The sequence below is a fragment of the Chelonia mydas genome, chromosome 5 (assembly GCF_015237465.2).
Source record: "Chelonia mydas isolate rCheMyd1 chromosome 5, rCheMyd1.pri.v2, whole genome shotgun sequence".
NCBI classification, from domain to species: Eukaryota; Metazoa; Chordata; order Testudines; family Cheloniidae; genus Chelonia; species Chelonia mydas.
Genome location: NC_051245.2, coordinates 129,221,217 through 129,246,966, shown reverse-complemented (window position 1 = coordinate 129,246,966; position 25,750 = coordinate 129,221,217). Strand labels below are relative to the sequence as shown.

At 46.0% G+C, this 25,750-nt stretch overlaps 2 protein-coding genes across 4 annotated transcripts; one reads left to right on the top strand and one right to left on the bottom strand.

Annotated features, from left to right (window-relative positions):
* The first annotated feature begins 295 nt into the window (after positions 1-295).
* On the top strand, positions 296-4,645 carry LOC114019036 (trypsin inhibitor ClTI-1). 2 transcript variants are annotated; one of them, XM_027820384.3, is made up of 5 exons: positions 296-415; positions 1,081-1,215; positions 2,363-2,418; positions 3,943-4,055; positions 4,366-4,645. In XM_027820384.3, exons 2-5 carry the CDS (start codon positions 1,161-1,163, stop codon positions 4,409-4,411), a joined length of 270 nt encoding a protein of 89 aa, XP_027676185.1. In that variant the 5' UTR covers positions 296-415; positions 1,081-1,160; the 3' UTR covers positions 4,412-4,645. The 2 variants fall into 2 exon arrangements, with proteins under 2 accessions (XP_027676185.1, XP_043402870.1); XM_043546935.1 differs by lacking the exon at positions 296-415 and adding an exon at positions 501-625.
* Positions 4,646-5,904: 1,259 nt separating this feature from the next.
* On the bottom strand, positions 5,905-9,811 carry LOC122465851 (tripartite motif-containing protein 3-like). 2 transcript variants are annotated; one of them, XM_043546933.1, is made up of 2 exons: positions 8,907-9,811; positions 5,905-7,365 (listed from the first exon to the last, which is right to left on the bottom strand). In XM_043546933.1, the coding sequence occupies exons 1-2, from the start codon at positions 9,438-9,440 to the stop codon at positions 7,015-7,017; spliced, it is 885 nt and encodes a 294-aa protein (XP_043402868.1). In that variant the 5' UTR covers positions 9,441-9,811; the 3' UTR covers positions 5,905-7,014. The 2 variants fall into 2 exon arrangements, with proteins under 2 accessions (XP_043402868.1, XP_043402869.1); XM_043546934.1 differs by having other exon boundaries at positions 5,905-7,362; positions 8,907-9,808.
* Between the last annotated feature and the right edge of the window lie 15,939 nt (positions 9,812-25,750).

Sequence of the window (25,750 nt, the reverse complement as noted above, 5' to 3'; positions counted from 1 at the left end):
TGGAACCCATGACCCTTGCCTAGCGAGTGCTACTTAGTTGATGGTGAGTCCCTCCATCATAACAAAAGGCCAAGTACAGTTCCAAGCACAGTTCCCATAATCAGGGTAATAACAATTTATTCTTCCTGCCCCAATAACAGAGACACTGGGGATCCCACAGCAGCCAAAGTGACCATTTGGGCAGCTATGGCCTCATTCTAGGCGGGGTGGGTGTGCCTATGCAAATGAGATCGGCCCCTGAAGTTCTTTTCCACAACTTGCCACACCTCACCACCAGATGTCAGGGTGGAGCTCATCCTGACTCTGCTTACAGAAGGAAGATGAAAGTGCTGTTTGTGTGTGGAACAGACTGGCCTGCCACTTCCCAAAAGACATCTCCTCCTGAGGACTTCCAAGAAGACCACTCCTGCTGCTGGTGAGGGCTGTGGGATATCTCCCTGGACAGAAGTTCTGTGTATGTAGGTAGACACACGTGGGTGCCAAGGACCCGAGTTTCAAAAGTGCTGAACACCCACATCTCCACCTGAAGTCAGTGAGAATTGTGGGGGCTCAGTATCTCTGAAAATCATAGCTGCATAGATTTTAAGGCCAGACAGGACCATCATGATGATCTCTTTTGACCTAGGTAATAGCCCAGGGAATTTCACCCATGACTCCTCCAGTGAGCGCATGTTGTAACCAGCAGCATGAGTCGAGTTGCTGTTGTAGTGGGGGAATTTGCTCTGCGGAGGGTATTTCTTAGGATTCGTTGTATGGGTTACTTGGGGTGAGGGTATTGCTGTCGGGAAAGGTGGGTGGAATGCGGGATGAGCAGGATAGGATAACTGGGGTGCTGGTGAATGGGAGGTTGCTCCAGGTCATCAAAGGATGATCAGAGTTTTGGCTGTAGATGGAATTTATTAGGTGACAGGGAAATTGATTAGCGGGCTTCCTCGGGGATAGGGGAAGAGCAGTCGGGGGAATTAAGCAAGGAAGCGGGAGGTGGAGTTTCTGAAGAGTCAGAAGTGAAAGAGTTAAATATCAAAAATAAACAACTCTGGCACTTCCCAGCCCATATAATAGACACTTCTTTATGAAAAGAATTACAGTTAACTGCTGCCCAGAAACAGTATCAGAAAAAGCTTTTGATCTGCTAGTGTGTGGGCGATGTCAAAACCAAGATGAATTTTAAAGTTCACATCGCTGTGCTCTTGTTTTGCTTCTCTGCTTTTGCCGGTAAGTCTCCGTATATTTTCTTTCCTGTTTCACTGTGTTGCGGGGGGTACATTTGCTTAGAAACACTGAACCAAAACTCTCAAACTTGGATGTTGGAGTTAGCTACCTATAGCCACAGTTGAGCAACTAAATAAAAGTGACCTGATATTCAGGGGTGCTGAAGACTCACTTATCTTCTTGATTTCCATGGAGTTACTCCTGGTAGTAAGAACATTACCACATCCTATAGCATCTGGAGGATGAAATCCTGAGAGTCAATGGGCTAATTTCTACAGTCCTCGGTCTTTCCTCGGCCAAAGGTCCCATTGGCTGCAAAGTGCAGGATTTGACCCAATATTCTTTCGTTTAACTGTGACCTTTCTATAACAGGTGGATGATCAGTGCTTGGGATTTTATTACATGTTTTTGCCCTATCTTGCAGCTCTTATTTTATTATTTGTGAATGAGACTCTATTGTGCTAGGCATTGTTTAAATACATAGAGTGAGATGGTGGCTGCATTGAAGTCTGTGGTAAATCTCCCATTGTCTTGAATGGAGCCAGGATTTCGCCCATAGAGGGATCATGCTTTCTGCAAGCAGCTCACAGTGTTGGGTGTGATCTGGAGGATGCACCGGGACTGTGCCTAACAGTGATCCTGTTTGTGCTGGGGCGAAGGGGAATAATTTGTGACTCTCCTTTAAGGGGTGCAGCATATTCCATCCCTCACCCTGCATAACCAGCTAGTTCCACTGCCCAGTATATGGGGGGAGGGAGAGAAATTATGGGTTTGTTTGCTCCTTGCCCAGTTTCTGCTGGTGGGGGGAATCTGGCATGCAGCCCCAGATACTCCCCCAGGCACCAGAGCTGTGACCTAGGTAGCCCTGGCAGAGACTGCCTAAGGGAAACATTCATATTGCCTCTTATCGTTCGATGTAGTTCTGCACACTCATTTGCCCATTGTTAAAGACAGTCCGTGCCCCCAAATCTTCCAATCTAAATTAAAACAAGAAACAACAAATGATTGTAGCAAACATACTGCGGGAGGATGAGGAACACATGGCTACATCGATTAATTCTATGCACATTTCACTAAAGTTTGATCATGGATGCAGTGTTCACCACTTTAAGCTTATGTTTTGATTTCATACGAACAAATTGTATTTCAGAGGAAGGCACAGGAAGATATGAAGGACTAAATAGAACTGGACAATTACCAAGCTATGTAAGATCTTTCTTTGTTTACTCTGTTACATGTATGAAATATTGTTCAATAGAACTGAGCAAATACTGATAATATTCATTTGAATTTTTAAACAAATTTGCTGTGACTATCTTGCACCCTTCTGCTTTCCATAAACAGTCTAACAAATAAGGTTACTGGCAGGAATGACCATGGAATAGATAATTTTAAGTGACAAGGCAGAAAAAGCAAATTTTGAACTTTTAATCACAAGTATTCAAACTGGAAACTTGAGTCAAAATTTCACTCAGCCAATCAGGGACCAGAAACGTATCTTTTGATTTATGTGTCTGATCAAAATTACTCCATGCAGCTCAAATTTTAAATATCAAATGCTCACTACAAATTCCTCATGAACAAGCTACAGGCTGGGAATTATTCCCAGAAATTATTAAGCAAAGAATTTTGAATAGATAATAAATATGGAGAAATCACTATCTGTTCGCAGACAATGAAATAGGCAAAATTGATTGAAAAAATTATTTGTTACAAATTATTCACCCAGCTCTGTTACTCACTGTCATCAACCTGAATTCATCCCATTCCCTGTCTGCTCTTTTCTGTATGTATTATTATAGAACACATGGGAGTGGAGTGTATATATTTTTCTATAAGCACACATGGCAGGGCCAGTCTTGTATAGTGGTGAAAGCAGGGGACTGTGAGTGAGCAAGACAATTCTAGTCCCCTGATCACTCCCCTTTCCATAAAGGGAGGCCAGAGAGAAAGTGTTTATCTGATTGTTACAAAAATGACTATTGAACGTGGTCCAGCATTGGACAGGCTATTTAGTTCCCTTTGTGATCTAAATGGAGGTGGTGGTGCATAAAGCAAAAGAAACATTCTGTACAAAAGGGCTTAACTATGCTTAAGACTATGTAACATCAACTGATATTTGCTTAAACTTAGAGAAAGTTACTGATGATTTTAACTCCCTGGCAAATGACCAAGGATCACATCTGCTCATTCAGCATTTCCATCTTAATCACTTCCACGTTGCCCATCTGTTAAGGTGGAACTTGGAGTTTTCTCTTATTTCTGTTGCTAAGTGCTGTCCTTAGCTCTTCCCCCGAAAGGGTAAGGGGGGAAGAGTCTCAAAAACACAACAGCAAGTTAGGCACCTAACGGCCCTTGACTTTCAATGGGAGTTTGGTGTCTAGCTGTCAATGAGGCCTTTGAACCGCCCCCCCCCATTTCTCTTACAACCAATGCTGTTACTAGCCACGGGGTGTATAACATTCTCTGATGGAATGTAGTGTCATATGCACGTTTTCTTTTCAAATAACTTTTAGCAGTAAAAATTACTCTTCCATTTATCACGATCAGTGCTGTATGAGCTAGTGACCATGGGCCAGATTTTGCGTTACAGGCTTCTCGACTGGATTCAGTGGGGATTGCTCTGGGCGTGCAGAACGCAGCCCTCTGATTTGTATTCACTCTGGCTTTCTCCATGAAAGTCTAAATAATGAAATACTGATCTCATGATTTTTCCTTCAATTTTTCCAGCCTGTGTGTGTTCATTACATCCTCAAACCAATGTGTATTTTGTATTATCGCCCTGTCTGTGGCAGTGACGGGAGAACCTACCGGAACAAGTGCGAGCTCTGCAGTTACTGCAGGTGAGATTCGTGTCAGGGCTCTTTGTGCCATCTGACTGAAGATGTGCTGAGCTGCTGAGGCAGATTGTTTCTCAGGGGTGACATATAATAGGCAATGGAAGGGTGCAACGCAAGCTTGCCTGGTATTTTCCTTTTATGTAGAAAGACACTGGAGTTGACAGCAAAGATTTCAGTATCTGGTTTGGGTGTAGGAAGTCTCTATTCAGACTGGGTGCATTCTGCATCTGATCTATGAGAGCAGTGCCCCGGAACATTGCATACCTGTGACCCAGCTTGAGAAAGCTTGATAGTTTTTTCTTGTTTTCCCTAGGGAACATGACATGAATATAAAGATTGTTAAGGAAGGAGCATGTTAAAGATTGAGGATACCACCATCTGTCTTGTCTTGCACGCCCTGGAATCCTTCAAGCTTATTAATATGTAATCCTGCCATGGTGCCAGAGGACAGACTAGATTTCCTCTTGAGGTTCCTACATTCTGATGACTATGTTCATATTGTACTAATGCTATCGTTTTAGTTTGTTTAAAAAATAAAATGGTTGTTTAAAATCGTTAACATAAAAGGGTTCTATTCCAAATCTCTGTATTAAAATAGTTGGTTGTCTAAGGACACATCACCGATAACCTATTGGTTTGCTAAAACATTTTATTAATACATTGTGCTTATTCTTGAACCACTTTGTGGTCACTGTTGTTTCATGTGCCAAGGCCACCGAATCCCTTGGGTTTTGTAACAATATTTTAAAGTTTGGTAATGAGACATTCCTTTCGGACAACCCCAGGAAGAATGTACAGCATTGGAGTCTGTTATCACACCTTCCAGGAAACCAAGTGCGCCACGGCTTGTTTGAACACTTTAAGCAAATTTCAGATCTGATTTCTAAGGTGGTGAATGTTACATGTTAGAAAACAAGTGCAAGGGTGTCTAAGGGTATGTCTGCACTTCAAACCAGGGGTGTAATTCCCAGCTTGATGAGAAATATCCACGCTAGCTCTAATTCAGCGAGTGTGGTAAAACAGACTGCGGTCACGGCACTGTGAGCGGCCAGCCACCACGAGTACTTGCCTAGTGTAACGGTGACAGACCCCAGTCATCAGGATCAAACCTGGGCCCTTTGGAGCTTAGCGCGTGAGCCTCTAGCACATGAGCTGAAAGGCAACTGGCTGTTGGCTAAGGCTGTAGAGCAGACTCAGAATCTCCCTCTCTCTAAGTGGTCTCGGTGCCACTAGAGGGGACAGAACACCACACCCAGGAGGTGTGTGGGTTACACCCGCATCTCGGACAGGTATTGTACTTGAGGTGCCTTAGCCCCATTGCTGCTTGCCTGGCACACTATTTTTAACATGCTAACTTGATCAGAGCTAGTGGGGGTGTGTCTCCTCAAGCTGGCGATTACACCCTCTGCTTGAGACATAGACATACTCTGGGGAGTGTGTGAGTGACAGCTCAGGAGGTGCATTGGCCTTTGGTCAGCCCGCTGCATGCAGGCAGATTTGTCACTTAGTCTGTGCTAGCTCACACATGTTGAAAACAGACCTTTTCTCCTACGGAAGACAAGGCCTAAGAGGAGATTGAAAGTTAAAGTCTTGGAGTCCCTGTGCATGTGGATGCCAGGTGAGGTGCACATGGACCATCAGTGGGATCCACATGCGTAGCCCATCTCGAAGACTCACAGTTACTGTAACGTAAGTAACCGTGTTTTCCCAAACTATGACTTGAACCTTCTTACATCATCCTGCTCTGCTCCTTCCTTCTGGCCCTTTGGCATGTAACCTATGTCAGTGTACCTTACCCTTTTTTACCCACTTGCAGATACTTACTGATAAATCATATCTGACTAATTCACAGGGTTTTTTTTTTAACATATTGGTGTTATCCGCCCTTGTTAGTATCCGCCCTTGAAGTGAGGACCCCATCATTGTTTCTTTGCGATTCTGAAGTGAGGAAGAGAAGTTCCTGTAGTACTGCTCATGATCTTCTGTGTCCATGAAGAGAAAACCCCTCTCCAATATTTAACTTTTCCCCTTCCTATTTAACACTCCCCTTCTTAAAGAAGAAGAATCAAGATACTTTATATTAGGAAGCAACTAGAATCCAGTGGGAGGCTTGGGTAGAAGACTCTTGACCAAAAGAGATGGCAGGAAGGCAGGTTACAGAGATTATTACAACACATTCGGAGTTGGTGGGAAAACTGCAGTGAGAGGAGATATTTGAATGATTCCCAGTGCATCTCCATTACAGCAGAAAAGTAAGAGAGAGCCCTGAATACAAATACTCTCATAGTCTCAATTCAGCAGCCACATGTAGGATAACTCTGTCTTTAGGAGAGTACATCCCAGCACACCTGGAAAACTTACAAGTAGCAAACTCATATCCTAATAGCATTAGGCAAATGAACAGAATTGATCACTTTAATTAGCTCTTCAAATGTCAGTATTTACCAACAATGACTACACATCAGATCTGAGATCCTACAGTTTTCCCCTTACTTATCAGAAAAAACCTGGCACACACTCTAAACTACCTCTGAATTTGGGATTATCTAATAATAATATCAGTTAGCACTTACATAGCATTTTATATCTTCAATGCAGCATCCAAACATTCATTCTTCTGAACCACTCTCTGGTGAAGTAGGGAGGTAAGTAGCATGAATCCTATTTACCAGGTGCAGGAACTGTTACATGATATAAGGTTGTGATTTGCCCAAGACCATACAGTAAAGCAGAGATTATAAAATTGTGAGATTATAATGCAGGAGTTCTTGGCTCCAAGTCCTAGCCTATAGTGCTTTCTTCCATAAGTCTAGAATGTTTTTATTCTCCTTGGTAGAAGCAGCCCAGTGATCACGATTCTGGCCCATGTTAACCTAGATTTTTACATTTCTATTTTATTCACCATGTACAAAGGTATTTACTAAGGCAAGTTCAATTGCTAAGATAAGGCATTCACCTACTCTCATCTGTATCTGTAGAACTTTACATTGTGATGATAGCAGTCAGCTACTGCCAAGAGCCCATCCTTTGTCACCGAAAGCCCACAAGGGCCTTCTAGATCTTGAGTTACTACTAAAGCAATCAGGGATGCATCGGGGTTAAACATCACTATGCGGTTTTGTCCTTCATCTGCAACAAACAAGTTCTCATTTGAATCTACACAGACTCCAGAGGGATTCACAAAGGTGAATTTGCTGCCATAGTCTGGTCCAATTGTTTTCTTCAGAATTCTTTCACTGTCCATAATCTTGAGGCAGCAGCCTTGGTATTTTCCAAAGAGCTGCCCTTCAGTAACCAGTATCTCTTCACTCTGCTGGGGGGAAAAAGTGATAGTACCCTAGTTAGAGCTGCTAGATTCCAAAGGGCTTGGCTTTACTGCTGGTCCTAAATAATCCAGAAATCTATTCCAGAGTTTGGATGCTGAAGGCGTATCAGAGTAATTTATTAACAGCAAAAAGAACATTCTTTGAATTCTACTACTACTTAGTTGGTCTACAGCCTGGTGGGTTTGTGGAGAAACTGTGAATGGATCTCACCCTGATCTCTCAAGAAAATCAGGTTTCAGAGTAACAGCCGTGTTAGTCTGTATTCGCAAAAAGAAAAGGAGTACTTGTGGCACCTTAGAGACTAACCAATTTATTTGAGCATAAGCTTTCGTGAGCTACAGCTCACTTCATCGGATGCATATTGTGGAAACTGCAGAAGACATTATATACACAGAGACCATGAAACAATACCTCCTCCCACCCCACTCTCCTGCTGGTAATAGCTTATCTAAAGTGATCACTCTCCTTACAATGTGTATGATAATCAAGTTGGGCCATTTCCAGCACAAATCCTGGTTTTCTCACCCTCCGCCCCCCCCCCCCCCCCCGACACAAACTCACTCTCCTGCTGGTAATAGCTTATCCAAAGTGACCACTCTCCCTACAATGTGCATGATAATCAAGGTGGGCCATTTCCAGCACAAATCCAGGTTTTCTCACACCCCCCCCCATACACACACAAACTCACTCTCCTGCTGGTAATAGCTCATCCAAAGTGACCACTCTCCCTACAATGTGCGTGATAATCAAGGTGGGCCATTTCCAGCACAAATCCATGTTTTCTCACCCCCCCCGCCACCACACAAACTCACTCTCCTGCTGGTAATAGCTCATCCAAACTGACCACTCTCAGTGTCTCTCATTCAGCAGAATCATCAGGACTACACAGAACAAAACCACTCATCGTACACTTTGCTCAAACATTCTTCTTACTCTGTGCACTGTTTCAGCCTATCAGTACAAGAGAGAAAGGATCGTTTGTGGTTAAGGCAATGGACAGAGACCAAGAGATCTGGGTTCAATTTTTAGCTTTGCTATACCTGGCTGATCAGGGAGGTATGTAAGCCTGGCGGTAGGGGGGATTGTTACAGGGCTGTGACACCAAGGGAAATAGAAGAGCCTCAGCATGGAGTACTAGCCTTGCAGAATGTTTAATAAAGCTCTGGTTCTTACAATTCTGCCACCTTGTTCCATAACGTACTGCTAACAAAAGAGTCATCATTAACATTATTGGTTTCAGAGTAGCAGCTGTGTTAGTCTGTATCCGCAAAAAGAAAAGGAGGGATTTTTTTCCCACTGCATGTATCCGATGAAGTGAGCTGTAGCTCATGAAAGCTTATGCTCAAATAAATTTGTTAGTCTCTAAGGTGCCACAAGTCCTCCTTTTATTAAAATTATTGCTCATCCTACATTGCAAGCACATGGGGGCAGGGACTGTGTTTCCCTGTGTTTAGAAAGCACTTAATGCATTTTGGGAACTGCCACAATGTAAATAATCATTGTGTTAGTAGTTTGTGCTATACTGTACCTTATTGACTGCAATGTGCTCTGGTCTATGAAAGCCATCTATCGTGTTCATCTTCAGGATGGCATTCATTCTCCAGTCCACCCCAATGATGTGAACTTTTCCGCCATCTGTCCAGTCTGTCACTGCAATATCATTGGACTTCAGGACTGCCATCCTGTAGAAATGATTCCAGTCCATTTTGGGAGACTTCAGCTGGTGGATCATCTCACCATCTTTAGAGAAGACCTTGATGGCTTTGGATCCATCAGTCACAAGCAACAAGCCATTCTGTGTGCATGCTACATCTCCCAGACCTTTTCTTGGTTCAGATCCATAGGAAAACCCATTCTTATAGCAACCATCAGGGCTGAAGAGCTGGATCTTTTTGTTTCCACTATCTTTCACAACCAGATCTCCATCCAGAGCCATGGTCACACTGGTTGGCCAGATGAACTTGCCAGGCTCTGTCCCAAACCCTCCCAGTTCTTTGACCAGATTGTTGTAAAATATCCTTTGGATTCCAGAGAACCTCCAGCCTTTATTAAATTCAAACATGTCTTTCTAAAAGAAAGAAGGGAATGAGCTTTTAACACTCACTTTCCAGGGTTTCCACACTAGATAAAGCACAGTAGTTCTTGTTGCCGGTTTAAATCATATATTATCAAAGCAGCTTCTCTGGGCGGTACATGCAAAGAGCTTTATTTGTTGATGTATTTCATTTTAATTCTGTGTGTGAGATGGGGTGTTCTTTCAAACGGGTTAAGGTGGCCAGGTAGGCCAATTAACTCCACAGGCTGCACCTGGAGGGAGAGCCAGGGGGCAGGGTTGATTGTGGGCAGGCTCAGCTGGGCAGGAGAGGTGGGACCTATAAAGCCAGGCAGCCTGCAACAGACAGGGGGCTCTTGGGAAAGGCTGCATGGCAGGAAGGTAGCAGGCTGTAGTAACTCTGTGGGAAGAGAAGGGAGTTGGGCTGGAGCTGGTCCTTCTAGGGGAGGACTAGGAAGGAGCAGTGAGGGCAGAGTGGCTAGAGCACAGAACTGCTAAGCTGAGGGTCCCTGGACTGGAACCTGCAGTAGAGGATGGTTCCCATGCTGGCCACTGGGGGAAGGGGCACCATCAGGGCAGCATGGGTGAAGACTGCCTGGGACTGTTTGCATAGAAGGACTTTGGGTAACCTCAAAAGTGGGAAACATAGATAGTGGCCTGGCCAGAGGGCCAAGTCATGAAGAGGATGCTGGGGTTCCTGGAGTGAGGTGGGTCTGCAGGGTGAGAGGACAATGGGAGAGGCACCATTTACCAGAGCTAATCCCCAGGATGGCCAGCAGGAGGTGCCACTGTGGTGAGTGGACCCCTTGACCATGTAAAATACAATGCTCTTGGAACTGACACTTATAACAGTAACCTACATCAAGCATCTCTGTGGACAGGTGTGTAAATTTCAGGAATAGATGAGCCTATACACATAAATCCTGATCTGTGACATCCATGTTACTGAATTCTTGGGTCCCTCTTGAACAGAGACTGCCAGTCCCACAATATGATATGGTGGTTTTGTGTTGTGGACACATGGGATGAGACTCCTATACCCATTTTCAATGGGGATCAAAGCTGTCCACTGAACGATTTCTAGTTGTGAAAGGCTGGGCTCAGATCTTCCAAAGAGCTTCATGGCAACCAGAGTTCCCAGGGAGGGCAGGGTGTGGGGAGTGTCCCTTCTTAACAATGGAAAGCTGCCGAATTATTATGTGAAGTAGCCAGATTTATTCAGATGTTTCTTGGGGAGCTGCTGGATGCTGAGCTCTTTTGAAAATGTGGCCATTTACATTTGTTCTCAAACAATGAGTAGCAAAGCATTAATCCAGGGCATTGTAGCGCTGCCAGAAATACAGTAAAAAAAAGCTTGAAAGCAAAATCAAATATCACTCAAATTATAGATATGAATGATCCATAACTTTCCTAGTCATGGGGTTTATTAGTGTGAAGCTGCCTGACTAGAAAAGAGGCTAACCATTCAAATGGGGAAAAAATTATTTTACTACTGGATATTCATAACTCTGCCCATTCTCCAGCTCATGCCAGGCTGTCCATGCCAGTTTGGACCCTGTTGGAGGCCCCAATTCAGCAGAGCCCATGGCCAACATTAAATACTTATATAGCCCAATCGATTTTAGTGGGATTATGCATGTGGTTAAAATTAAGCTCCTGCTTAAGTACTTCGTTGGACCAGGGTCTGAAAATACATTGCATGTTTAGTCTCACCTAAGAGCTAGATGTTCTGTGGAATCTGAAGGATAATTCACAGTTACGTATGCAAGGCGTTTGAGCTTCAGTTCAACAAAGTATTTAAGTATGTGCGTAACTTTAAGCACATGAGTAGTCCTGGTAGCTTGTGCTTAAATCCCACTGAAGTTAGGTGCTTTGTTGAATCAGGGCTTAGAGGTGCCGTGGAGAAAGGTCTGGCCCTAGTGCTGAGATAAGGAGTAGGTATCAGGAACTTTTGCACTGTAATCCTGCTTTGACACTGAACTCCCTCTGTGGCCTTGATCCAGTCACTTTACCTCTCCGCCACAATATCCTTATCTGTCAGATGAGAAGGCTAGTGTTTACCTGGCCGGTGCTGTGAGGGGTTTCACTAGTGCCTGTACAGCACTTTGCAGAAGGAAAGCACTATCTAAGCACTAAGCAGTCTCCTATGATTAATTGCGTGTCCAGCAGCGTGAAAAAGCATTTGCACATTTACAGTAGGGCCTGATCCTGAGAAATGCTGACTTTTTGCAACTGCCACTGAAATCACCGGGGATTCTGGGTGCTCAGGGGCTTGTAAGGCCATGTGGAAGCAAAGACTGAAAGGGGAAATGTCTAGAGCCAAAGGCAGGATCTAGAGCCCATTGAAATCTATGGGAGTTTTTCCATTGACTTTGGTCGGCTTTGGTTCAGGCAATAAATTCCCCCATCCCAGTCTCAGATACCTCACCTGTTCGTCATCTAGCTCCTTCAGAAAATATGAATCTAATGTGCTCTTCATGTAAACTGATGTCCCTGTGTAGAGCCTAACAAAGGAGGGAAAACAGTGTGTTAAACTCACACCAGTCACCAAGGATTTGCTGCATCGTTTGTGATTTTTTTTCAACAGAAAAGACTCATGAGGGGACCTGTCACAGTGTGGCTGGCCCTTTAAAGGGAGATGGGGCTCAGCCCCAGCTGTAACATAGCCAACTCCTCTTCCCAGGTAGGGAAAATTAAGGTAATTTGACCCACTCAGACGTTGGGGGTAGAAAAGGGAGAGACTTTAGGAGCTGCAGAAAACAGTAGAGAGGGTACCTGTAGGAGGCACTGAACTAGGATAGGTTACAGAGTAGCAGCCGTGTTAGTCTGTATACGCAAAAAGAAAAGGAGGACTTGTGGCACCTTAGAGACTAACCAATTTATTTGAGCATAAACTTTCGTGAGCTACAGCTCACTTCATCGGATAGAATGCTCTCTGCCCGCATTTGGAGGGGTACTAGAGAGGGGCTGTTTGTCAGTGGACTGGCAATCTTGGGAGGGAAAGGGGTGATCTGGAGTCCCCTCCCCAGTCTGTGGCAGAGGGCTGGAAACCCTCCCTGTGGAATAAGTGGGAGGAAGGACATTTACTATCAAGGTTTTGTGTTTGAGGTCACTCTATTTTGAGAGACTCTTGCAGCCAGGTTAGGTGGAGCTGCATCAGGGCCTGCTGAGACAGAGGGAGAGAGTGGCTCAGGGTGGTGAACCTGCCGTAAGTATATTGTCCCCTGGTAGATGCTCTTTATTTCAGATTGAAAGTGCCTCGTGCAGGTACCCTGGCATGGAATATATCTGTGAAGTGCCATGCGCACACATGATGCTAGGCAAGGTACAGACCGGCCAGGCACGCCGGTGTTTAGAATTTAGAGTGCTTAAGGGAGGTTGGAGCAGGAGTCCCATTGTGCTTTTGAAAAGCAACTCTTTATTTTCTTTGAAAATCTCATCCCTGAGCAACAAGGCCCGTTGCGGTGAATTGGACTGCTCACGTGCTTAAAATTAAGCATGTTCTTTGCTGGAGCTGAGCCTGAATAATTAGTCTCCGCGGTTTTGCAGAACACGATCTTGCATCTTTTCCATAACTTCAAGAAAGCTGTAAACTGGCTTTGAAAACATTCAGTCTTCTGAATGAAACTGCATAACTTGCAGTGTAACCTGACAGGTTTCAGAGTGGCAGCCGTGTTAGTCTGTATCAGCAAAAAGAACCAGGAGTACTTGTGGCACCTTAGAGACTAACCGATGAAGTGGGTTTTAGCTCCCGAAAGCTTATGCTCAAATAAATTTGTTAGTCTCTAAGGTGCCACAAGTCCTCCTGTTCTTTTTAGTATAACCTGATGCACTCAAACATAGGCTCATCTTCACAGAGCCCAGAGTGCAAATATTTTTCACAAAGAGGGCACATCCTGAATTTGTGGCAAAAAGCACAAACGTGCTCGTAATCTGAGCCATGGAAATCTAGGTAGTCATAGAGTTTAAGGCCAGAAGGGACCACCAGAGAGACTGCCCTCCTGTATAGCTCAGGCCACTGCGGGTATGTCTATACTCTAATTAAAAACCTTCAGCTAGCCCATGCCAGCAAGGGTTGCCAGGTCTCTGGTTTTTCATCGGAAAACCCGGTTGAAAAGGGACCTTGGTGGCTCCGGTCAGCACTGCCGACTGGGCCATTAAAAGTCTGGTCGGCTGCGTAGCGGGGTTGGCAACTCCCTGCCTGCTGTGGGTCCGTGCAGCTCCCGGAAGCAGCAGCATTTCCCTCCTCTGGCTCCTACGGGTAGAGGCAGCCAGGGGGCTCCACGCACTGCCCCCACCCCAAGGGCCGGTTCTGCAGCTCCCATTGGCCAGGAACTGTGGCCAGTGGGACCTGCAGGGGCGGCACCTGCAGATGGGGCAGCACGCAGAGCTGCCTGGCCACACCTCTGCTTAGGAGCTGGAGGAGGAACATGCCACTGCTTCCAGGAGCTGCTTGAGGTAAGTACTGCCCAGAGTCTGCACCCGCCCCCAATGCCTCAACCCCATTCCCCGGCTCTGATTTCCCCTCCTGCTCTCCAAACCTCTAGGTCCCAGCCCAGAGCACCCTCCTGCACCCCCAACCCCTCATCCCCAGTCCTACCCTAGAGCCCACACCCCCAGTCGGAGCCCTCACTCCCCCACACCGAACCCCTCAGCCCCAGCCCAGAGCCCGCTCCGAACCCCTCAGCCCCAGCCCGGAGCCCCCTCCTGCACCCCAAACTCCTCATTCCCAGCCCCACCCCAGAGCCTGCACCCCCAGCCAGAGCCCTCACCCCCTTCCACACCCCAACACCCTGAGCCAGCCCAGTGAAAATGAGTGAGTGAGGGTGGGGAGAGCGAACGACAGAGGGAGAGGGGGCGGGGCTTCTGAGAAGGGGTAGGGCAGGGTGAGGCCTTGGAGGAGGTGTTGGGCAGGAGTGGGGCAAGGATGTTTGGTTTTGTGTGAGTAGAAAGTTGGTACCCCTAATGCCAGCTGGCTCAGGCTCTCAGGGCTTGGGCTAAGGGGCTGTTTAATTGTGGTGTAGATGTTCGGCCTCAGGTGGAAGCCCAGGCTCTAGGACCCGGTAAGGTTGGAGGGTCCCAGAGCTCAGGCTGCAACCTGAGCCTGAAACTCTATCTCAGCAATTAGACAGCCCCTTAGCCTGAGCCCCGGGGGGCCAGCCATCGGTGTCTGATTGCAGTGTAGACACACCCTCAATGCCACCCGCACACCAAGCCAACAGCCTGAAGTAAATCCAAGTATTGCAGCCCCCAGAGACTAACCTACAGTGTGCCACAGGCAGACAATAGGAGGGACTGAGAGGCCCCCCGCCAAGGCAGCTGCAATGGCAGTGAGTTGGTAATTAAATTATTTTGGTTATATATTGAACATTTCATCCACCACTCGTATTAGTGAATGACCAGGCCTGTAGCAGGGAGATCTTCTTGAATGCTCTGTTGAGGTTTTTTGGCTAGTAATTCTACATTATTGATATTATTGTAATACATAGCAGCCACAGTGATAGGTGCCTCACAAATACATATTTAATTTTCATGGGAAGAAATATACAATGATGGAAAATGAACTGCTTTGCAGGAGATTTGCTTCTAGAGCTAGAATCCTGGCCAGTCAGGCTTATGCTCTACATTTTCCCTGTGACTTGTCATCACTGTAGCAGATTATTTAAAGCAGACGCAAGCCCCTAGGGGTTTCCTGGTTCTGTAACAAGCCCCCGATCTTGCAGAGCCAGAGGAAAGGATCTCTATAGAAAGCTCAATAAAGGAGAAAACTGCTGTACTCACCAGCACCTGGATGCAATCTGTAAACCAGTGGCGGTTACCATGGTATTATACCTGAGAGACTGATCTGTCTCCGGTGCTGCTCCACAACACACCTGATCTGCTCAGCTCAGATCTTTTTTTTTTGTTTGTTTCATCAGCTTCAGCTCCTGTTTTCTGCAGGAAACTGTCTTCTTGTCAGCTGTTTGAAATGGGCCATCCTAATGATCACTACTTTTTTTTCCTCCTTCTGATAATAGCCCACCTTAATCGATTGGTCTCGTTAGAGCTGGTAAGGCAACCCCCACTGTTTCATGTCCTCTGTATATATATATCTTCCTTCCGTATTTTCCACTGAATGCATCCGATGAAGTGGGCTTTAGCTCACGAAAGCTCATGCTCAAATAAATTTTAGTCTCAAAGGTGCCACAAGTACTCCTCGTTCTTCCTGTTTTCTGCAGAGGATCCTTTATCGTATTGAAGGGCCTATGGAAACCTAGCAGTATTCACTGCCTCCAAACTCCATATTGCTTCACTCAGAGGGGACATGCCTGTCCTCCTGACAGTGCCCAGCTGGAGGTGAAATGTACTTAAAAAGCATCCCTCACTTGTCCCTGACTTGGGCCTGCTGTTCCAAGAGATGGGTCAGAAGTGAGAGAGCCTGGAGGAGCTTTGGAAAGGACTCAGAGAGCCACAGCAATCAACACTGGGGCTGGACTTTTCCAAAGTTCTCAGCACTGGCCAAATTCTGTTCTCAGTTAGAGCAATGGGCAGCTAACAGATTTAGGCCAGCACGGAGCACCCTTTAAATTCCCACCCCTTAAGACAAACCCCCAGCCTCCGCTTAGACCTGCAAGCTGTGAAATGGATGTGGGGCTGTTCCCTGCTGGAAGGCTTATATAGGGTTGTTTGACACACCAAGCGGAGACCATTACCATATGCCAGAGAGAAGGAGAAGATATGAGGAGAATACACACACATGTGGGAGCCGCCGTCCATTAGCTTTGGGGTGCTGTCTTTGGCTGGGACATGGATTTGAAAACCCAACCTCCGGTCAGATACACCCACACCTATCTTTTTCTGGATGAGGCTCAAAATCCCAGGTTTGCTGGGCACCCTTCTGAGCAAAGAGGAATCCTCCTAAATTCTCATATAGGCATATGTGGAATAAGAAAGTGGAATCTAGCCCTCAGATTTCAGCATAATGCATCAACGCCAGTACAAATGGACAGAGTGCAGTGCAGTCTGGTTTGGAAGCCTTTATCCTTCTAATTCAGTGCTTTCTATACTGTCTCTTTGTAGCTCCTCACTCTTCTGAATGGAATGGCGGGGCTGCCTGCTGATTAGCCGTTCCGTTGTAACTGTCTCTAGCGCAGGGGTGGGCAAACTACGGCCCACAGGCCACGTCCGGCCTGTCAGACCATTTAATTCAGCCCTCAGTTCCCTCCAGGGAGCTGGCTTGGGGGTTTGCCCAGCTCCGGCACTCCAGCCAGGGAGCTAGGCCAGGGGCTTGCCCTGCTCTGGGCAGCTCCCAGGAAGCAGCCGGCATGACCTCCCCACTGACTAGACCCTCCTCCAGCTCCTATGTAGTATGCGGAGGCGTGGCCAGGCGGCTCTGCGTGCTGCCCCAGCCGCAGGTGCCGCCCCCACAGCTCCCATTGGCCCTGGTTCCCGGCCAATGTAAGCTGCAGGGGTGGTGCCTGCGGAAGGGGCAGTGCACAGAGCCTCCTGGCCAGGCCTCGGAGCCGGAGAGGGGACATGCTTCTGGGAGCTGCTTGCGGTAAGCGCCGCACGGAGCCTGAGCCACCGCTGTGCCCCAATCCCCTGCCACCGTTCTGATCCCCCTCCCACCCTCCAAACCCCTCAATCGCAGCTCAGAGCACCCTCCTGCACCCCAAGCCCCTCATTCCCAGCCCCACCCCAGAGCCTGCGCCCCTAGCTGGAGCCTTCGCACCCCTCCCCCGTATCCCAACCTCCTGCCCTGATCCCTCTCCTGCCCTCTGAACCCCTTGGTCCCAGCCTGGATCCCCCTCCTGCACCCCAAGCCCCTCATCCCCCAGCACCCCAACCCAGAGCCCCTCCCGCACCCTGAACTCCTCATTTCTGGCCCCACCCCAGAGCCCGCACCCCCAGCCGGAGCCCTCACCCCCTCTCACACCCCTACCCCCAATATTGTGAGCATTCATGGCCCACCGTACAATTTTCATACCTCTCTGTGGCCCTCGGGCCAAAAAGTTTGCCCACCCCTGCTCTAGCGGGTGTTCGTACAGCAGCTGCTGTGTCAGCATCTGGCGGCAACATGTCCCACTGGCTCCCTACCTGCCCTTCGCAGTGAAGGGTGGAAGGTGCCCAAATGTGCGGAAACCTGTGTGAGAAGCTGCACCACAATATGCTGTCAGATACAGAGATTTGATTGTTCTCTCCTGGTCTCGCCAACCAGCTTCTTGAAACAGCACTGGGAAAATGAGGGACTATCGTAGCGGAAAACGCATAATGCCTGGCAGGTCTAATACAGGGTGATTCATTGTTGTACTATGTAATTTCAGTACAATAGAGAAACGGCACAGGACAATTCTACCGAACCTGCTGCCCAAAGCAAGTGCTGGCTAGATCGGGGGCCTGAGGGCCACATCGGGTTTCCAAAATTGTGTGGCGGGCCAGTTAGGGGAGTCTGTGTCTCCCCAAATGGCCAGGCGTGGCCCGGCCCCCGCCTCCTATCCGACCCCCCTGCTTCTCGCCCCCTGACGGCTCCCTTGGGACTCCTGCCCCATCCAACCCCCCCCGACCCCGACTGCCCGCCCGGGACTCCTACCCCATCCACCACTCCCTGTCCCCTGACCAGCCCCGGATTCTCCTCCCCTGACTGCCCCCTGCCACCTCATCCAACGCCCCCTCTCATTCCTGACTTGCCCCCCGGGACTCCTGCCCCATCCAACCCCCCTGTTTCCTGCCCTCTGATCGCCACGACCCCTACCCATACCCCCAACCCCTGACCACACCCCTGAACTCCCCTGCCCTCTATCCAACCCCGCATTCCCCCTCACCGCGCTGCCTGGAGCCCCGGTGGCTGGCGGTGCTACGGCCGCGCCGCCCAGAGCACCGGGTCAGGCCACGGCTCTGCAACTGCGCTGCCCGGCCGCCCAGAGCCTTGCACCGGCAGCGCAGTGAGCTGAGGCTGCAGGGGAGGGGCTGGGGACGAGCCCCCCAGGCCAGGAGCTCAGGGGCCGGGCCGGATGGGGCCTGCGGGCTGTAGTTTGCCCGTCTCTGGGCTAGATCCATGCATATTAGTCAATGATACTCTTACCAGGTCATCAAGAATTCCTGCCTTAAGTGGGAGATTCTGCTACAGCCAAGGCCCTCAGAGCCACAACCACGTTTACCAGTTGTAGATTCATGGAGGTTAAGTGTGGAAGGGACAATTACGATCATCTCGTCTGACCTCCTGCATAGCACAGGCCAGAGAATCTCACCCCGTGGCCCTGCGTCAAGCCCATTCACTTCTGGGTGCAGTCCCTCTTTCTCTCATGCAGGTGGTATCACCAGAGGGTTCAGTGGTGTGGATACATGTGGGAAGGACCGTGTGGGCAAGTTGTTGTGTGTGATCCCCAGTCGTACACAGCGAGCGGATTGGAAGTTAGCACTTGTGAGAGGAGCCCTGACTTGCATTGGACATTTGCACAGCAGGACCATATGTTTGCAACCTCATTGTACATTGATCACTTCATGTCGGGTGCCTTGTTCTGCTTTGGGGCAGATGAAACTACCCCTCTCCCACTATGGGGCTGGGGCCCCTACAAACACTACAGTGCCAAATGGGCATGGATTTTGAGTTGCAACCTCCTAGCAAGTAGCCTGTGGCTCCTGCCGCAGGCCTCCCAGCTCTGACATTCACTGAGCTTGCACAGCCCTGAGTATGTGCTCTCGCCGGAGCAGTTTGACATTCATTTATCCTGCTGTGTGCTAGACAACTTACATGTGGTTTCTTATTTAGTACTGCTTAGGATATAATGCATCTAACAGGCTCTCGGACAGTGTGACATTTAAACATAGTAAGGGCAAAAAAATTAATCGTGATTAATGGGCAGTTTTAATAGCACTATTAAACAATAGAATACCAATTGAAAATTATTAAATATTTTGGATGTTTTTCTACCTTTTCATATGTGGTGTTATTGAAATCAAAGTGTATATTGTTTTTATTACAAATATTTGCACCGTAAAAATAATACTATTTATTTTGTTTTTTTAAATTCACCTCATACAAGTACTGTAGTACAATCTTTGTTGTGAAAGTGCAGCTTACAAATGTAGATTTTTTTTTTGTTACATAACTGTTTTGTTTTTGAGTGCAATGTAGAACTTCAGAGCCTACAAGTCCACTCACTCCTACTTCTTGTTCAGCCAGTCGCTAAACAAACAAGTTTGTTTACATTTACAGGAGCTAATGCTGCCCTCTTCTTATTTACAATGTCACCAGAAAGTGAGAACGGGCATTTGCATGTCGCTTTTGTAGCTGGCGTTGCAAGGTATTTACATGCCAAATATGCTAAACATTTGAATGCCCCTTCATGCTTCAGCCACCATTCCAGAGGACATGCTTCCATGCTGATGATGCTTGTTAAAAAAATGATGCATTCATTAAATTTATGACTGAACTCCTTGGGGGAGAACTGTATGTCTCCTATTCTGTTTTACCCGCAATCTGCATATATTTCATGTTGTTAGAGCAGTCTTGGATGATGACCCTTAGAGGTTTTTAAGGCCCAGCTTGACAAAGCCTTGGCTGGGATGATTTAGTTGGTGTTGGTCCTGCTTTGAGCAGGGGATTGGACTAGATGACCTCCTGAGGTCTCTTCCAACCCTAATCTTCTACGATTCTATGATGACCCAGCACATGTTCATTTTACGAACACTTTCACTGCAGATTTCACAAAACACAAAGAAGGTACCAATGTGAGATTTCTATATACTTGACCTAAGGTTTAAGAATCTGAAGTGCCGTCTAAAATCTGAGAGGGACGAGGTGGGGAGCATGCTTTCAGAAGTCTTTAAAAGAGCAACACTCCGATGCAGAAACTACAGAACCCGAACCACCACAAAAGAAAATCAGCTTTCTGCTGGTGGCATCTGACTCAGATAATGAAATCGAACATGTGTCGACCCACACAGTTTTGGATTGTTATCAACCAGAACTTGTCATCAGCATGGACGCATGTCCTCTGGAATGGTGATTGAAGCATGAAGGGACATATGAATCTTTAATGCATCTGGCATGTAAATATCTTGCAAATCCAGCTACAACACTGCTATGAGAATGCCAGTTCTCACTTTCAGGTGACATTGTAAACAAGAAGCAGGCAGCATTATCTCCTGCAAATGTAAACAAACTTGTTTGTCAGAGCAATTGGCTGACCAAGAAGCAGGACTGAGGGGACTTGAAGGCTCTAAAGTTTTACATTGTTTTATTTTTGAATGCAGTTCTTTTTTTGTACAGAATTTTACATTTGTAAATTCAACTTTCATGATAAAGCGATTGCACTACAGTACTTGTATTAGGTGAATTGAAAAATACTATTTCTTTTTTTTTTACAGTGCAAATACTTGTATCAAAAATAAATATAAAGTGAGCACGGTACACTTTGTATTCAGTGTTATAATTGAAATCAATATATTTGAAAATGTAGAAAACATCCAAAATATTTAAATAAATGGTATTCTATTATTGTTTAAAAGTGCGATTAATTTTTTTAATCACACAATTAATCGCGATTAATTTTTTTAATCACTTGACAGCGCTACACATAATGTACCTAAGAAAGGTAAAGAAAGCTCACTCGAGGCGCATAGATTTTGAAAAGTTAATGTCTGTATCCAGTGTCTCCTCATTTATTTATAATGTTCTGACAAAGGAATAGAGCTGGCAAAGGAGCTGGGACCCAAAGCTGTATACATATCTCCCCTGTAGAGCAACATGTGTGAAGATCAGTCCTGTAAGCCCTTAACTGTCTAAGTCAATCCTAGTCTGGAAAGTAATTCCAAGAAGCTACTTGCTGGAGTTCAAACTAGTTGCAAAAATTAGGATGTGAAGGATCAGCCCCTAATCTGGATTCACATCACCAAGTTCCTTTTCTCGCAGCTGTTTTTGTGTATTTCCTGGGTCAAGTGCTCAGGATCTTTGTCAAGAAGTGCACAGAAATCCAGGGATTAAGCAAGGGTCTTTCCTCAATGCCTGAGTTTAGATGAAAAATCTGAGATTAAATGATGCATTATTAATTATTTCTTATTATAGCTATTAGATTTATTATAATAATAATAATAATACCTAGCTCTTATTTAGTGCTTTTCATCAGTCAGTCTCAAAGTGCTTTACAAAAAACACAAATTATCATTACCCCCATTTTATAGATGGGGAAACTGAGGCACAGAGAAGGGAAGCAATTTGGCTAAGGTCACCCAGCAGGCCAGTGGCAGAGCTGGGAATAAAACCCAGGTTTCCTGCATCCCAGGCCAGTGCACTATCAATTTATACAGAAAGTAAAAAAGGGCTATTCGTTTTTCTACTAATAGTTTAAATCCAAATCAGTGATCCATAGGGCCTGACAAGTTAGTAAAGCTCCCATTGATTTCAGGCTCTGCAGTTCCCAAATGTTACGCATAGAGCAGCTTCAGATATGATCTTTAGGGCCAGGATTCAGCAAAGCGACTTTAAGCATGTGGTTAAGCACTCTTGACTTCAATGGGATTTAAACGCTTAAAGAGAAGCACTTTCTTAAGTGCGCTGCAGAACTAGGTCCCATGTAAATTATTTGAATGCTTACTTAAAGGGAGATACAACTAGTGATTTAAAAAAAATTTTTTTTTGGATCATTCATAGCATCTTTCTCCGGCTGATTATGAGGGTGGCTTTTCTCTTGGGTGGCTGGAATAGGCACCGGCCCCACACAGGAGAGGAGGCAGATCTTGTCAGCATGGCTGCGTCCTCAGCTCTGACATAAAGACTGCACACACATAGGAAAGAGAATCACACAAGGCTCACAGCCTCTTCCATTCTGCTATTCAGTAAAACACAGGGGCTTACTGGCTAATAGCTATCACAGCAACTGGCATTAAATGTTCTTCATGCCCAAGCATGTTTTAATATAGCTCTAATTCTTTGCCAACAGAGACTCAGTTGGGGGATAGCTTAAAACACTGGAACAGATTACAGTATCTACAAACCCCGACAAAATCATTGTGTCCCTCCAGGATTAACATTGCATCTAGCACCATCCTGCCCAGCTACTGTAACCTAACAGCCAACTAATTATAGTTGTAACTGGAGACAGGGCCACATCTCTGCAGTAAACAGTGTTATTGTAGCCACTGATCCTTCATTGGACCAACTTCTCTCGATGAGAGAGACAAGCTTTCGAGTTTACACAGAGCTCTGCTTTAGGTCTGGGTGTCACAGCTAAATACAAGGTGGAACAGATTGTTTAGTATAAGTAGTTATCACATATTTCAAGGGACCGTTCAAGGTGAAGCATCACATTAACACCCCTCCAGTCACAGGGAGGAAGGAGGGGAGTAGCAACTGTGGTGGGAGGGGGTTGTTAGTGCGTTATAGATTGTTGTAATAAGCCATAAATCCAGTGTCTCTGTTCAATCCCTGATTTCTAATGTCTAGTAGAGTAATGAATTTAAGCTCCCAGGCTGGGCTTTTGAAAGTGTTGTGCAGGTTTCCTTTGAGGATGAGGACTGAGAGGTCAGATATAGAGTGATCACTTTGTGAGAAGTGTTCCCCGCCTAGGTGATGTGGTGTTTTTGTCTGTTATGATTTTCCTGTGTGAGTTTATTCAAGAGCATAGTGATTGTCTGGTTTCACCCACATAGTTGTTGTTTGGGGCATTTAGTGAACTGGATGAGGTACGCCACATATTGTGATAGGCATGTGTAGGACCCAGGGATTTTGAAAGATGTGTTAGGGTGTGAGGGGGGAGTTCTGATCATTGTAGCGGTGGAGGTATGTCTGCAGGTTTTGCATCTGTTGTTCTGGCAGGGTCTGGTGCCTCTTTGACTTGGTGTGTCCTGCTCTGTGGGGAGTTTGCTTCTGTTGATGAGGTTAGTGTGTTGTCTGAATGCAGAAGAGGGGTTCAAGAAAGATTTCTTTTCAGGATGGGGTCCCATCAAGTATAGGTTGTAGTTGTTTGATGATACCCTGTATCATATGGATTCCAGTGTTTGGGGTGGTAGGTGACAACTAGGGGTGTGTGGTCAGAGGGGATTTTAATTCTGTATGGAAGCAGGTTCTCTCGGGGTATTTGGGCGGCCCATTCCATGATGCAATTTACTTCTCTGGTGGAGTGTCCTTGTTTGAAAGTGGTTTTGAGTGTGTTTAAGGTGTGCATCCTGGACTTTCTCCTCAGAGCATATTCTGTGGTATCTGAGTGCCTGTGTGTAGATAACAGATTTCTTGGTGTGTTTGGCATGGTTACTGGATCTGTGAAAGTGGGCGTTGTGATCTGTGGACTTCTTGTGTATAGCTGTCTGCTGGGTTCCATTGCTGAAGCTGATCCTGGTGTCCTAGAAGTTGATGCTGGTGTGTGTGTGTTCCAGGGAGAGTTTAATGGACAGGTGGTGGTGGTTGAAGTCGTGGTGGAAATCTGTGAGGGAGTTCAAGTCATCCGGCCAAGGGATGAAAATATCATCAATGTATCTCAGATGTATCATTGCTTTCATGGTGCATTTGTCTCTGCAGTAGGGATGTAAATATAGTTTTAAAAGTTAACCATTTAAATGATGGGAGTGTGATGGGTTGGGTCACAGAGACCCCCTTGGGACTGTCACCTGATGTGCTGAGACTACTTCTGAGCCCGTTTTCTCTGCCAGTTTGGGACTTCAGAACCCTGCCTGGTTGAGCCAGACATGCCAGCCTGCTGCAACACAGACCCAGGTCTGGTCCACGCCCCCAAAGCTGCAGACTTAACTGAAAACGTCTTCGAAAGTGCTCCTGTCTCTAGCACCCAGACACCCAGTTCCCAATGGGATCCAAACCTCAAATAAATCCGTTTTATTTTGTATAAAGCTTATACAGGGTAAACTCATAAATTGTCCGCCCTCTACAACACTGATAGAGAGATATGCACAGCTGTTTGCTCCCCCAGGTATTCATTACTTACTCTGCGTCAATTAATAAGCAAAAGTGATTTTATGAAGTATAAAAAGTCGGATTTAAGTGGTTCCAAGTAATAACAGACAGAACAAAGTAAATTACCAAGCAAAATAAAACAAAAACATGCAAGTCTAAGCCTAATACATTAAGAAACTGATTACAGATAAAATCTCTCTCAGAGATGTTCCAATAAGCATCTTCCACACACTAGACTCCTTTCTAGTCTGGGCCCAATCCTTTCCCCTGGTACAGTCCTTGTTCCAGCTCAGGTGGTAGCTAGGGGACTTCTCATATCTGCCTCCCCCTTTGTTCCGTTCCACCCCCTTATATACCTTTGGCACTGCCACAAGGTGGGAATCTTTTGTCTCTTTGGGTCCCCACCCCTCCTTTTAAATGGAAAAGCACCAGGTTTAAGATGGATTCCAGTACAACGTAACATGGTGTCATGTCCTGTGAGACCCCAACCCTTCATTGCTCCCAGCCTGACTCACAGGAAGGCCTGCAAGTAAACAGAGCCATCTACAATCAATTGTCCTAGTTGATGGGAGACATCAAGATTCCAAACCACCATGAATGGCCCACACTTTGCATAACTGCAATAGGACCTCAGAGTTATATTTTATATTCCTAGTTTCAGATACAAGAATGATACATTCATACAATTTGGATGACCACACTCAGTAGATTATAAGATTTGTAATGATACCTTACAAGAGACCTTTTGCATGAAGCATATTCTAGTCACATTATATTTCACACTCATTAGCATATTTTCATAAAATCATATGGAGTGCATCGTCACACATACTACCTATCTTCAAATCATTAGAAGGAGCACTCTCTTTGGGATTTTGTTTAGTGTTCTTGTATGAAATTTGTAATCTTAGCTCAGGAAACTAAGGAAATTCCCAGACAAAAAAACACAGTAAGATGGATTTAAGGTTGAGCACATACCAGTAATTTCAGGCTAAAAAAAAATTACAGCAATATAGTAACTATCCCCAAACCAAGCATGATAAAGACAGGAAATCCATCGTTAAGGAAATCCAGACATGTTAAGGTAAGAAAATGCAGAGTTCAGGAATTCACAGAATCTTCCTTGTGGTTAAATGCATCACATGGTTAAATGAAAAGGTGTATCAAGAGCACAAGTTCCATGGAAGAATGCACATGGGCTTCCTTCCTTAGGGTTCAATCCAATGCTCATTTAAGTCGATGTAAAGTCTTTCCATTGAATTCTGTGGTTGTGGGATGTGCCTGAAAGGGAAAGCTACTGTACAGTGTTATGAGCTGGGGGAAACGTTGTTATGGGTTGAGTTAAAGCCTCATTGAGATTGGTAGATGTGAACTCGCCTTCAGTTAACATGCCTGTAAGCATAGGCCCCACCTAAGATAAAAGGTATGTGTGGCC

What these genes read in the sequence shown, in the direction of transcription:
- LOC114019036 (XM_027820384.3), top strand. Translation starts at nt 1,161, where the DNA reads ATGAATTTTAAAGTTCACATCGCTGTGCTCTTGTTTTGCTTCTCTGCT. An exon ending in TTGCTTCTCTGCTTTTGCCG is followed by an intron (nt 1,216 to 2,362) that starts GTAAGTCTCCGT and finishes ATTGTATTTCAG; the next exon opens with AGGAAGGCACAGGAAGATAT. An exon ending in CTGGACAATTACCAAGCTAT is followed by an intron (nt 2,419 to 3,942) that starts GTAAGATCTTTC and finishes CAATTTTTCCAG; the next exon opens with CCTGTGTGTGTTCATTACAT.
- LOC122465851 (XM_043546933.1), bottom strand. Translation starts at nt 9,440, where the DNA reads ATGTTTGAATTTAATAAAGGCTGGAGGTTCTCTGGAATCCAAAGGATA. An exon ending in AGCACATTGCAGTCAATAAG is followed by an intron (nt 7,366 to 8,906) that starts GTACAGTATAGC and finishes TTTTCCCCCCAG; the next exon opens with CAGAGTGAAGAGATACTGGT.